The 14,221-nt window shown below is 30.0% G+C and overlaps 1 protein-coding gene across 1 annotated transcript in view; it reads right to left on the minus strand.

The window, feature by feature from the left end:
• Positions 1 to 14,221, minus strand: part of kif13a (kinesin family member 13A) — a 62,537-nt gene that overhangs the window by 22,344 nt on the left and 25,972 nt on the right. The window contains exons 11-20 of the mRNA XM_073846911.1: positions 13,310 to 13,440; positions 10,418 to 10,504; positions 10,170 to 10,345; positions 7,617 to 7,824; positions 5,645 to 5,807; positions 4,415 to 4,558; positions 4,187 to 4,336; positions 3,944 to 4,108; positions 2,543 to 2,716; positions 2,279 to 2,430 (exon numbers count right to left, since the gene is read on the minus strand). Of these exons, the coding sequence (XP_073703012.1) occupies positions 2,279 to 2,430; positions 2,543 to 2,716; positions 3,944 to 4,108; positions 4,187 to 4,336; positions 4,415 to 4,558; positions 5,645 to 5,807; positions 7,617 to 7,824; positions 10,170 to 10,345; positions 10,418 to 10,504; positions 13,310 to 13,440 (1,550 nt within the window). The remainder of the gene's footprint in view (positions 1 to 2,278; positions 2,431 to 2,542; positions 2,717 to 3,943; positions 4,109 to 4,186; positions 4,337 to 4,414; positions 4,559 to 5,644; positions 5,808 to 7,616; positions 7,825 to 10,169; positions 10,346 to 10,417; positions 10,505 to 13,309; positions 13,441 to 14,221) is intronic.

Here is a 14,221-nt window from a genome sequence, read left to right on the forward strand (position 1 = left end):
TTTATAAAAAGTAATGCATTAATTACGTTACTAAGTTACTTTTTATAAAAACTAATGCGTTACAATGTTGCGTTAAGCCCTAAAAAAGTTACAAATTACATTACTTAGTTACTATTCATAAAAAAGTAATGCGTTACAATGTTGTGTTACTCTCTAAAAAGTAACAAATTATGTGACTTAGTTATTTTTTATAAAAAGTAATGTTACAATGTTGCATTACTCCCTAAAAAAGTAACAAACTACGTTAGTTACTTTTTATAAAAAGTAATGCGTTACAATACTGTTACTCCCTAAAAAGTAACTAACTACGCTACTTGGTGACTTTTTATGGAAAGTAATATGTTAAAATGTTGCGTTACTCCCTAAAAAAGTTACAAATTACATTACTTAGTGACTTTTTATGGAAAGCAATGCACTACAATTTTGAGTTACTCCCTAAATTAGTAACTAATTATGTTACTTAGTAACATTTTTTTTAAAGTAATGCATTACTATATTGCATTACTCTCTGAAAAAGTAACTAATTATGTTAATTACTTTTATGGAAAGTAATGTGTTACTCCCAAAAAAGTAACTAATTACGTTACTCAGCTACTTTTTTATAAAAAGCAATAATTTACAATATTGTGTCACTTTCTAAAAGATTAACTAATTACGTTACTTAGAGACTTTTTATGGAAAGTAATGCGTTACAATATTGCGTCACTCCCTAAAAAGTAACTAATTACATTACTTAGTGACTTTTTATAAAAAGTAATGGATTACAATGTTGCGTTAGTCCCTAAAAAAGTAGCAAATTATGTTACTTAATTACTTTTTATGCAAATACGTTACAATATTGTGTTACTCTCTAAAAAAAAAACTAATTATGTTACTTAGTTATTTTTTATGCAAATGCGTTACAATATTGCGTTACTTTCTAAAAAAACTAATTATGTTACTTAATTACTTTTTATGCAAAATAATGTGTTACAATATTGCGTCACTCCCAAAAAACGAATTACATTACTTAGTGACTTTTTATAAAAAGTAAGTCATTAATTACGTTACTAAGTAACTTTTTATAAAAACTAATGCGTTACAATGTTGCGTTAAGCCCTAAAAAAGTAACAAATTACATTACTTAGTTACTATTCATAAAAAAGTAATGCGTTACAATGTTGTGTTACTCTCTAAAAAGTAACAAATTATGTGACTTAGTTATTTTTTATAAAAAGTAATGTTACAATGTTGCATTACTCCCTAAAAAAGTAACAAACTACGTTAGTTACTTCTTATAAAAAGTAATGCGTTACAATACTGTTACTCCCTAAAAAGTAACTAACTACGCTACTTGGTGACTTTTTATGGAAAGTAATATGTTAAAATGCTGCGTTACTCCCTAAAAAAGTAACAAATTACGTTACTTAGTGACTTTTTATAAAAACTAATGCGTTACAATGTTGCGTTAAGCCCTAAAAAAGTAACAAATTACATTACTTAGTTACTATTCATAAAAAAGTAATGCGTTACAATGTTGTGTTACTCTCTAAAAAGTAACAAATTATGTGACTTAGTTATTTTTCATAAAAAGTAGTGTTACAATGTTGCATTACTCCCTAAAAAAGTAACAAACTACGTTAGTTACTTCTTATAAAAAGTAATGCGTTACAATACTGTTACTCCCTAAAAAGTAACTAACTACGCTACTTGGTGACTTATGGAAAGTAATATGTTAAAATGTTGTGTTACTCCCTAAAAAAGTAACAAATTACGTTACTTAGTGACTTTTTATGGAAAGTAATGCACTACAATTTTGAGTTACTCCCTAAAATAGTAACTAATTATGTTACTTAGTAACATTTTTTTTAAAGTAATGCATTACTATATTGCGTTACTCTCTAAAAAAAGTAACTAATTATGTTAATTACTTTTATGGAAAGTAATGCGTTACTCCCTAAAAAGTAACAAATTACGTTACTTAGTAACTTTTTTATAAAAAGTAATGCTTTACAATATTGTGTCACTTTCTAAAAGAGTAACTAATTACGTTACTTAGTGACTTTTTATGGAAAGTAATGCGTTACAATATTGCGTTACTCCATAAAACAGTAACCAATTACCTTACTTAGTTACTTTTTATGCAAAGTAATGCGTTACAATATAATTTTTGATTATTAGTTTGGTTGAATTGGATCAATAAAATTGGATTAAACACATAAAGAATATTTGGATTATTGTTACCCACATCACTGCTTACTGTAAGCCAGACTCTGGCTGTATGTACGAATAAACGCACCTGTCTCTGAGTGTCCGGCTTTTGGCCTGCAGTGCGTCCAGTTCCCACACCGACCGGCCGTTGCCTGCGTACCGGTGACCCCAGACCTCAATGGCCAGAGCGCCATCTGAAATGAACTCCAGAAACTCCTCTGTTGTGTGCACCACGAAATCCTGCCAACATAAACACAAAAAAGCAGACTTTTACATGTTCTGAGGAAAACTAAAATGACTAAATAACTAAAAATTTAACTACAATGAAAAAATTAAAACTTGAGTGTTTTACCCTGCAGTGGTCAAAGCGCACGGTGAAGTGGGCGTCAGCCGTCTGTGGGGAGGGCGTGTCCGGGCTGATGATGGGCGGAGCCACAGTGGCCTCTGATTGTTCCCAGAAGGAGTACTGACAGAAGACGAAGTTGGAGAGGTTGAGAGGAAGACCAGACGCCTCTCTGATCCGCACCTGACACGACGACATAAAAATACTCCTCATTCTTACTATTACAGACACGACAAGTGGATCAGGTTGCACAAAACCAGTCTTAAGTAGCATGGGTAAAATTATTGTTTGATAAATGAACTGGGCGCTTTACCCTGCAGTAGGGATGGCTCGATACCACAATTTTGACTTCGGTACGATACTAGGATCGAATACCTTGGTATCGATACCAAATCGATACCATAGGTTAAAAAAGAAAAAAAAAAAAAAAAAAAAAGGAAACAGGCAAATATAGGTGAATTGAAAACTCTATGAACAACTGTGCAAAGAAATTGTTACAAAAAAAAAAAAAAAAAAAAACTACAATTTTGATTTTAGAAGAAACAAAACTGAAGAGATCTAATTAAAATAAAATAATCTCTTAATATATGTGACCCTGGACCACAAAACCAGTCTTAAGTCGCTGGGGTATATTTGTAGCAATAGCCAAAAATACATTGCATGGGTCAAAATTATTGTTTTTTTTTTTAATGCCAAAAATCATTAGGAAATTAAGTAAAGATCATGTTCCATGAAGATTTTTTGTAAAATTTCTACTATAAATATATCAAAATGTATTTTTTTATTAGTAATATGCATTGTTAAGAACTTAATTTGGACAACTTTAAAGGTGATTTTCTCAGTATTTTGATTTTTTTTGCATCCTCAGATTCCAGATTTTCAAATAGATGTATCTCGGTCAAATATTGTCCTATCCTAACAAACCATACATCAATAGAAAGCTAATTTATTCAGCTTTCATAAGATATATACACCTCAGTTTTGTAAAATGTAAGCTTATGACTGGTTTTGTGGTCCAGGGTCACATATTTTCAGTCTTTATCACAAAGAAAATGTGAATGCAACCAGAATGCAACAACAACAACAAAAAAACAACAGAGTAGAGGATACAGGTTGGATTGTGATTTTGGGACTGAATAAAATGGGTTCACATATACATATCTTTTCAGTCTTCATTTTTTTGCTAGCTCCTTTGACCGCTGCAGAGCGCGTTTCATCTGTGTGATCCATTGCCGTTTGTCTGTTATCACGCTTGCCGGTTTTACGCCAATTTGCGGAACACTGCCGCATAGTGGTGAAAATCGGAACAGCGGATGAAATACCGAACTGAGCAAACTTTTGGTATTGTACCGTTTAAAAAAAAAATGAATACCGGTATTTTCACAGTACCGGTATACCGCACATCCCTACCCTGCAGGTGAGTTTTCTGGCCATGTGTACGATTTCTCCATTATTGTCCATGACCTCGTATCCGCTGCTCTCGCTGGAGTTCTCTGAGGAATCGTCTCCTCCGGCCAGACGCTCGGGAACAACGCCGCTCACACGCAGCAGCTCCACCTGCAGACGACCCGCCACCTGACGACGGAGAGCGAAAGACGAGAAAACATGAGAAATGCCTCTAACAGCTAGTTCAGCACACAGACGTCTGCTCACCTCCCCCTGCTGGCTGATGATGGGAACGGCGTACTGCAGCTTCACGTCATGAAACAGACACTCCAGGAAGACGTTGGCCACGCCGATCAGGTTGTGATTCTCCTGCGCTTCATAAAACGGATCGCCCGCCTTACTGTGCAGCCGGTTCACCTGGGAGAAAAGCAACCAAGTTAAGATTATACATGTATTTAAGGTCTTTGATAATTAAAAGTGTTTTCTTTCACTCACCACTTCCTGTGTTCCTTCCCTCCAGTCTCTGTAATGGTCTCTCATGTCCACTAGTTTGTTCTCTAGTTTCTCGATGGTCCACACCTGCGTTCCCTTGCCTTTTCGTCGCACCTGGATCGCCGGTTCACTGACTATAGCGCCACGCTGTGATTATAATAATTACAGCAATTTAATGTTACATGCATTGAATGTATAACTATGAATGCAAATTACAAATAAATAAGTAAATAAATAATAAATACCTAAATGAATAAATAGATAAATAAATGCGTAAATGAAAATAAACAAATAAATAATAAATAAAAAACAACTGAACAATATAAATAAATAAATGAGTAAACAAACAAATAAATAAATAACTGAAAATTACAAATAAATAAATAATTAAATAATCAATAAATGATTATATAAACAAAAGAATAAACAAATAAATAAACAAATAAATGCGCAAATGAAAATAAATAAATGCATAAAACAAGTAAGCAATTTACTGAAAATTATAAATAAATGAGCAAATAATCAATAATGATTAGATAAACAAAAAATACATGTATAAATGTGTATATATATATATAAATCTCAAAGACAAACTCTTTTATATCTCAACTGATTCTTTTTGACAGCAGTGAGAATAGATGGAAAGCAAAGAGACTCTTAAGTCTGAAATGCTTCTTATAAGAATCTAAAATCAACATTTGAAAGAAAAAAAAATTCTGAGAAAAAAGCAATTTTTGACTCTATAACATGCAATTGCGAGAAAAAAAAAAGTCAGAACTCTGAGAAAAAAACTGAATTGCCAGTTTAAATATCGCAATTTTGACTTTTTTCTTAGATTTGCAAGTTTATATCTCACAATTCTGACTTTATAACATGCAATTGTGAGATATATATATATATATATATATATATATATACGTAAATAAATAAACAAGCAAATTAAAAAGTAAATAAATAATAAAGACCTAAGTAAGTAAACAAATAAATAGAAAAATTAGTAAATTAAAATGAGTCAACAAACAAACAAATAAATAACTGAAAAGTATCAATTAATAACCTAAAATTACACATAAATAAATGAGTAAATAACCAATAAATTATAAATTAGTAAACAAGAAAATGAAACGGGAATAAATACAGATAAATAAACATACAAGTATGTAAACAAATGTACAGTTTAGGTGTGTTTTTGACACAATATACGCATGCTGTGCGCACGTCAGCACGTCTCACCTTCCGGTTGGCGCTGAGGTTGGCGGCGGGGATCTGCAGCGTGACCTGATAGTCTGTGAGTTTGTGCATCTCCTCAGACAGGAAGTTAGCCTCTCGCACCAGAGTGTTCGCTCTGACCACCTGCTCGCGCAGTCGAGACAGACTCTGACGAAACAGCTCGTCCCTGAAACATACAAGTGTGCTTGAGTGAGACAGCAGGAGAAATCACTGGTTTAAAGAACAAAACAATACAGAACTGGTACAAAACCTAGGGAGCTGCCTATGTAGGCAGCATATGAAGGCAACACAACATGACAGCCGTTTCAAAAAGAGCAGTAGTTCACTTTCAGAACCAAAATTTACAGATAATGTAGTCACCCCCTTGTCATCCAAGATGTTCATGTCTTTCTTTCTTCAGTCGTAAAGAAATGATGTGTTTTGAGGAAACAGTTTCAGGATTTCTCTCCATATAGTGCAGAGTTAATTTTGACAGTAAATTTTGATTTAGTTTTAATCACAGTCTTTTGACTAAAATGTAATTTAGTTTTAGTCATATTTTAGTCATCTGAATTGTTTTAGTCTAGTTTTAGTCAACTAAATATCACAAGATTTTAGTCGACTATGGTGCACCATAGAAGTCCACTATATGGAGAGAAATCATGAAATGTTTTCCTCAAAACACAATTTCTTTACCACTGAAGAAAGAAAGACATGAACATCTTGGATGACAAGGGGGTGAGTACATTATCTGTACATTTAAGTTCTGGAAGTGAACTTCTCTTTTAAGATACTAATTAGGAATGCACCAAAATTAAAATTCTTGGCCGAAACCGAAAACCGAAAAAGAGGAAACCAAGGCCGAAAACCGAAAACCGAAACACCGAAAGAATTATGCCAATTATTAGTGCCATTGCATTTATGGCTATGACTGTGTATTAATTTGACTAAAATCAAGGCATTGCAATTGCATAAATTAATATTAAAGTTTCAAAGAATAAATCAGTTATATTAATTTAAACAATTATTATCAATCAAGTATTATATTACTTAAATAACATATACATATATTTTACTGCCTTTGTTTAAATTGTTTACATTTTTATAACACATTATCTTGTGGATCCATCAGTTCACATTTACAACTCTATGCGTTTCACTTCCAGCAGGAGGCGCTGTCAGAATGGTATTGTACAAAACAGCGCAACAAATGACTTTGAAACGTGCAGCGCTCATATTTATTCAATGAATAGTCTTTTGAAGTTTCATCAAATTAAGAGCTTTATTTAAGTCTTTCAAAAAACAACCCTTACACAATATTAGGGGACTAAATTAATATCAGCATATGAAGCATTGTCTCTGAGTGAATGCACGTCAGATGCTGAAAGCACTGTCAGTTTTTACTTTCACTTTAACATATTGAGCAGTTTTCACGTTGCTTGTGTGATATATCCACTGGCTCACCTCCATGGTTTAAAACATAAATATTTATGAAAATACGGTATATAGAAAAGACATATCTTTAAAATATTGCAACGTAAAGCCATTGTTTTTCACTCACTGAAAGCTACATCTGTCTCTGTCTCTGCTCTCATCACTGGCTGCACGCACCACTGCAGACACACCTCCTTTTGAAATTTCGGCATTACATGTTTTGCAAATGGCTATCCGTGGGTCTTTCTCAGATATACTGAAATACGTCCACACCGCAGGAGTGTTGCTTCAGACAAGCACGTGCAAGCTGCGGTTTCTGTTTGCATCAACATACTGTTTCGTGTTGTTTCGGTGATAAAAATCTTTCGGCCGAAAACCGAAAATGCACTTTTGGGCCATTTTCAGCCGAAAATTTTCAGTGGCCGAATATTCGATGCATCCCTAATACTTATGGATGTACTATTGCTAATTCTATAACTGCATTGCAATGAACTCATTAAATAAATACAAAAAGAGTTTATGTTGCTGCAGGAAGTGTGTTAGAGATAAACAGTGCTCTGACCTCTCGTCGGTCCACAGGCGCAGTTTGTTGTGCGTGGCGTGTGTGGGGAAGCTGCTGCAGCGCTGATGCTGAGACACTTTCTCGGGCGAGAGTTGCTGCCGCAGAGACTGGAGCTCACGCTCGTACATCAGACGCTGCTCCTCCAGCGCCAGACGCTTCTCCTCCACATACTGCTTCTCCAGAGCCTGAACCACGTTCTGCATCGGGTCTGAGAGGAACATGCACGTTCAGGTATTCATCAGAGCTGGCACTAGAAAATTTAACTATCAAAAGGCATTTTCTCTCATTGAAATAAAGCTGAAATAAAATAAAATATATTAGATGTACAACTTCAACGTCTAAAAAAAGTTAAAAGTTAAAAATGTTGCCTTGGCAAGTAAATGAAATAAAATAAGCTCAAGTTGATGTACCAAAATGACTCAAACTGAAATAAAAATTGATTAAAGCAATAAAAAAAAAATTTAACTAAAATGTAAACTATTTCAAAGTATAACTAAAATAAATAGCACATCACCAAATTTAAATAAAATTTAAATATAATAATTAAATTTAATTAAATGTTTATATATATAATAAAAATATAATAAACAAATAAATGTAAAAAAATAATTAAATGTAATTAAAATGAAATTTAATTTTAAAACATTATTAAACTTACAATTAAAAATGCAAATATTTTTATATATAATATACAATAAAAAAATAATAAAGGAATTTACAAAACAAAAGCACATCACAAAATCTTAATTAAAATGAACTTCAATTTTAAAACATTATTAAAATTAAAATGCTAATATTTTTATATATAATATATAATAAAAATATAATGAACAAATTCATTTTAATTTTCTTAATTAAATGTAATTAAAATGAACTTTAATTTTAAAACATTATTAAAATTACAATTAAAAATGCAAATATTTTTATATATAATAAAAATATAATAAAAAATTGACAAAACAAAAGCACATTACAAATTCTTTATTAAATGTAATTAAAATTACCTTTAATTTTAAAACATTATTAAAATTTGAATTAAAAATGCAAATATTTTGTAAATAATATATAATAAAAATATAATAAAGAAATTTACAAAAAAGCACATCACAAAATTTTAAATAAATGTAATTAAAATTAACTTTAATTTTAAACCTTATTAAAATTACAATTAAAAATGCTAATATTTTTATATATAATAAAAATATAATAAAAAAATTGACAAAACAAAAGCACATCACAAAATTTTAATTAAATGTAATTAAAATTAACTTTAATTTTAAAACATTAAAATTACAATAAAAAATGCTAATATTTGTATATATAATAAAAATATAATTAAAAAAATTGACAAAACAAAAGCACATCACAAAATTTTAATTAAATGTAATTAAAATTTAATTTAATTTTGAAACATTATTAAAATTACAATTAAAAATGCTAATATTTGTATATATAATAAAAATATAATAAACAAATTTACAAAAAAGCACATCACAAAATTTTTATTAAATGTAATAAAAATGAACTTTAATTTTAAAACATTAAAATTAGAATTAAAAATGCAAATATTTTATACATAATAAAAATATAATAAAGAAATTTACAAAAAAGCACATCACAAAATTTTAAATAAATGTAATTAAAATTAACTTTAATTTTAAACCTTATTAAAATTACAATTAAAAATGCTAATATTTTTATATATAATAAAAATATAATAAAAAAATTGACAAAACAAAAGCACATCACAAAATTTTAATTAAATGTAATTAAAATGTAATTTAATTTTGAAACATTATTAAAACTAGAATTAAAAATGCAAATATTTTATATATAATATATAATAAAAAATAATAAAGAAATTTACAAAAAAGCACATCACAAAATTTTAATCAAATGTAATTAAAATGAACTTTAATTTTAAAATATTATTAAAATTACAATTAAAAATGCAAATATAAAAATTAAAAGCCAATTCAAAATATTAATAAATATAAAAGTATAAAAAAAATACTAAAATAACACTGTTATTAATGATTGATTTGCTATTTAAACATTAGGGTCAGTTTACACATATGCTGCATCTGCACAGTTTTTCCACTTGTTGTCCACTTATTTGTACTTATAACAAGACAAATCACTATTTAATTGTTTTTATTTAATTATTTATTATTATTACATTTTCATAACAAGCAATAAGAACACAAACAAATTTTTGTTTAGGGCTGTATTGATGTGATAATCAGGTACATTTAAATCATTAAATAATTATAAAAAAATTAAATATTTATTTGTATTGTATTTTCATAATAATCAGAAATGAGAATACAAGTAGGTTAAATTATCTAGTTATATGGATGCATAGATGTAATAATCAGGTCAATTTAAACAAGTATTATAAAAATAAATTCTTTATTTGTACTGCATTTTAATAATAATAAGCAATGAGAATACAATTTTTTCTTGTTATAAGGATGCATAGATGTGATGATCAGGTGAATTTATATCATTAATAATTATTACAAACAAAGGTCATAAAGGTCAGGCGTGTACCGTTGCTCCCCAGCGCTTTCATCATGACCTCCATCTGTGCGAACTCATAGCTGTAGTCCTGTTCGGACGAGGCCTCGCTCGCCGTCTCCACGTCCGCCTCCACGAAGCTGTCGCGGGGAGAGTCGCGCTCCGGATCCTTTAAACGATCGCGCCGCTTTCGCTTCGGCAGGTTGATTCTGAGGACGACATTCGCTCTGATGAGTCTGAACATGAGACGACAAACCTGCATGTGTCAATCTGCAGCTCACCTGAAGAAGTGGTTGTTTCCCCACAGGATGCGATCGCCGTGCCACAGGTGAGCCTTTGAGTAAACCATCGTCCCGTTTACACACGTCCTGCGACGGGAAAAACCATGAAATGCAATATTACAATATCTTACACAAATAAGACAAGGCACCAGACTTAATTAAAAATGTAACAATACAATATAAAAATACTATGTGTTTTAAACTTCAAAATATTCAGAATAACTAAAAACATTTACAATAACTGAAGTAAAATAAAAAGAAAATATATTAAAAAATATTTGTATTATTTTTATTCCACACTTGATTTGCTCCCTGCAAAATATATTTCTTCCTAATGATTTTGGGGTGAAACATGACCATTTATTTTCTTTTTTTCTGTATATATATTTAAAAAAATAAATATTACAATAAAATAAATATTTGTTATATATACATATTATATATTATGCATATAAATTACTATGTATGATATATTATATATGGTGTATATATATATATATATATATATATATAAATTATTTATTGTATAATATATAATAAATAAATCATATGCAAATAATAATGAATAATGAAAATATTTAATAAAATATATTGATAAATCTTGCACTTGTTATCGTTAACTAAAACTAAAAACATTAACAATAATTGCATTTGTTTTGTTAGTTGCAAACATTTCTATTTTTTGTTTAAAGTTAAAGTACTACAAAAAATTAATAACATTTTATATATAATTTTTTTTTTACTTTTATTTTTTATATTTGTTCACCATTTATAAAATTCTGAAAAAAAAAAAGATTTTAAAAATGTACTAAAACTAGTTGATACAAATGAAAAGGAAACTATCAAAATAAAATATTAATTAATCCTATTTATATACATATATATTTATGTATTAATATATATATTTATATATAATATATAAATATTATATAATATATAATATATATTTAAATAAAAATTTTGAAAATAATAATAATGAATAATGAAAAGAAAAATATAAAAATAAAATATTGATAAATCCTACACTTATAAGATATCGTTAACTTGCTATGTTTAAAGTTTAAAGTACTACAATCATAAAAATTAGTAAAAACTTTATTTTTTTATATTTATTTTTTAGATTTGTTAATAATTTATAAAATTCTGAAAAAAAAATGTATTAAAACTAGTTAAAACTAGTTAATAAATCCTAATAATTCATACATACATACATACACATATACTTGATTTGCTTCCTGCAAAATATATTTTTTTAATTGATTTTAGGGTGAAAATATTTTATTATTATTTTTTCTATTTTGTAAATAAATATTAAAATAAAATAATATTTATTATCTATAAATAATATTATATATTATGCATATAAAATAATATGTATGATTTATTATATATTAAATAAATATAATTATTATTTATTTATTTATTGTATAGTATATAATAAATGATATGAAAATAATAATGAATAATGAAAAGGAAAATATAATAAAATGTTATATATACATATAAAAATGTATATAAAACACTATAAACAATATTCATTTATGTTACAATGTATTGTTTTTTTAATTTAATACTTTTTTTCATTGGCACAATTTATTTTGCATATATTGATTTAACTGTTAATTATTGTTATTTAAAGGTCCCATATCGTCAAAATCAAAATTTCCTGGCTTTTTTCATGATAACTACGGTCTAGGGGCTATCTAACTACCATATGAGTTTCAAAACAGTCAATCCACAGTAAACTGCACACAGCCTGCTTAAAGTAGCTGTTCATTTTCACGAGCAGCTGTGACTTCCGTAACGATGTGACGTCCGATCGACTCAAGTCACCACCTTCAGTCACAAACCAACGTCCCACCCTCCTTTTGTCAAACCCCCAGACAACAAGGCATCCATTCCATTGAGCAACAACAACAGGAAAACAAGTTGAGAAAACCCTGTTCAGTCCATAGATGTCAAGCTACGATCATTACACAGGCTTCAGAACAACATGAATATAAGAGATCAGCGGCACGTCAACTTCAGCCTCTTTCACACAGCGATTCCGGTAAATACACGCATAATGTGTCCCATGATTTGTTCCGGAATTGTTTAATTTGGTTCATTCACAGTTGTTTTCCGGAATCTGTGCTTGCTTTACACACAAACCATAAAGACATGTGACGTTTGGATGTGAGATGTAATGCGACGCGTACGTTTCACTAAACTGAAACTAACCTGAACAAACTGTGCTTCAGCGCTGATAGTGAGGAGCTGGCTCTGCCTGATGATCGCTGCTTCATTCCACTTTGCACGTAACGTTATTTTTCGTTGTGAAGAGTCGCTTGATAACGTGCATCATTACTACAACACTGCCTTTAGGTTCTGGCTTTGGTTCACACAGTTCCCGTAATTTTTCAGAATCAGCGCGCATTGTGAAAGGGGCTTTACTAAAGCAACAGTTATGTAGCTTACTGCATTCGGTGTTTGTAAAAGAAAAAACATTAATGATCATTCTAAAATATCCTGTTGAGTATCAGCTCTCTCTATTGCTCTGAGCTCGCTTACGCTTACAGCATACATGACCGTAGTTACCTGTGATTGGCCTGGTTGTGCGTCACTCAGAAAACAACAGGCCAATCAGAAGAGAGGCTCATGAATATTAATTAGATGGGCCAAAATCGACCTGTTTTTGAAAGAGCTCCTAAAAAAGGAGCTGTAAAAATATATTGAGATGGATTTTGGCACTTATACCGTAAATATATATTCTTAAGGACATCAACAAATAAAATAAACCTCCAGAAATGTGTACGATATGGGACCTTTAAAAAAAAAAGTAAAATATTTTCACGCCAATAAACAACACTAAAATTGATCAATTGATCCATGAGGTGCACAGGTCGGTCTCACCTGGCGTTGTCGGCCGGCGTGAGCGTGACGTCTCCGTCTGGAGTGACGTCCAGCACACAGTGTTCAGACTGGATCCCGATCCCAAACAGCTGGATGTCCTGAGACGTGTCTGCTCCCACACGCGTGTGATCCTGAACGACAGCAAACGTCTCAGAGGAAGCACTCAAATGTTTTCATACATGTGGGCAGAGTTACACAAACACTGTTCCCGTCACATTAGCATGCTAATTCCACAGCGCTACGCCGGCCACTGGAGGCGGCACACAAAGGCCTGTTGTTGGTGCAGACGAGGACTTGGCTGCTGTTTTCACATCTCTCCATCAGAGCTCAAACACACCTCGTACCATAGTGCTGACAGCTCAACTTCAACCTAAACGTTAACTGTTCTTTTGAGTCTGAAAAAATTGACTGGATTGGATGAATCAGTCTGAATATGAAACGAAATTTTAAATCTTTCTTTTCAATGTCTGCAACCTCCGGATATCATTCATCCATAATGCAACTGCAATTTGTTTGCGAATACAATTTTGTATGGAGTCTGGAGTGACCTTAAAAATGAAGGGAAAAGTTAGCAATTTAATCATTTGAACATAAAAAATGAAAATAAACAAATTACTTATTAAAAGGTCAAAATAATAGACATATTTAAAACTGTAGCTAAATAAAATACAGTAAAAATAACTTTTAACTATAAAATAATACTACATATATATTATATATATATATATATATATATATATATATATATATATATATATATATATATATATAAAATTTATTTAATAATGTATCATATACAATAAAAAAAATTAAAAAAATGATTTAAATAAATAAAAAATACATACAGTACTGTAGTAAGCATATGAAAAATAAAATTAATATTTTAATTACTTATTAAATTGACAAATTAAT

The sequence above is a fragment of the Garra rufa genome, chromosome 9, assembly GCF_049309525.1.
Source record: "Garra rufa chromosome 9, GarRuf1.0, whole genome shotgun sequence".
NCBI lineage: Eukaryota > Metazoa > Chordata > Actinopteri > Cypriniformes > Cyprinidae > Garra > Garra rufa.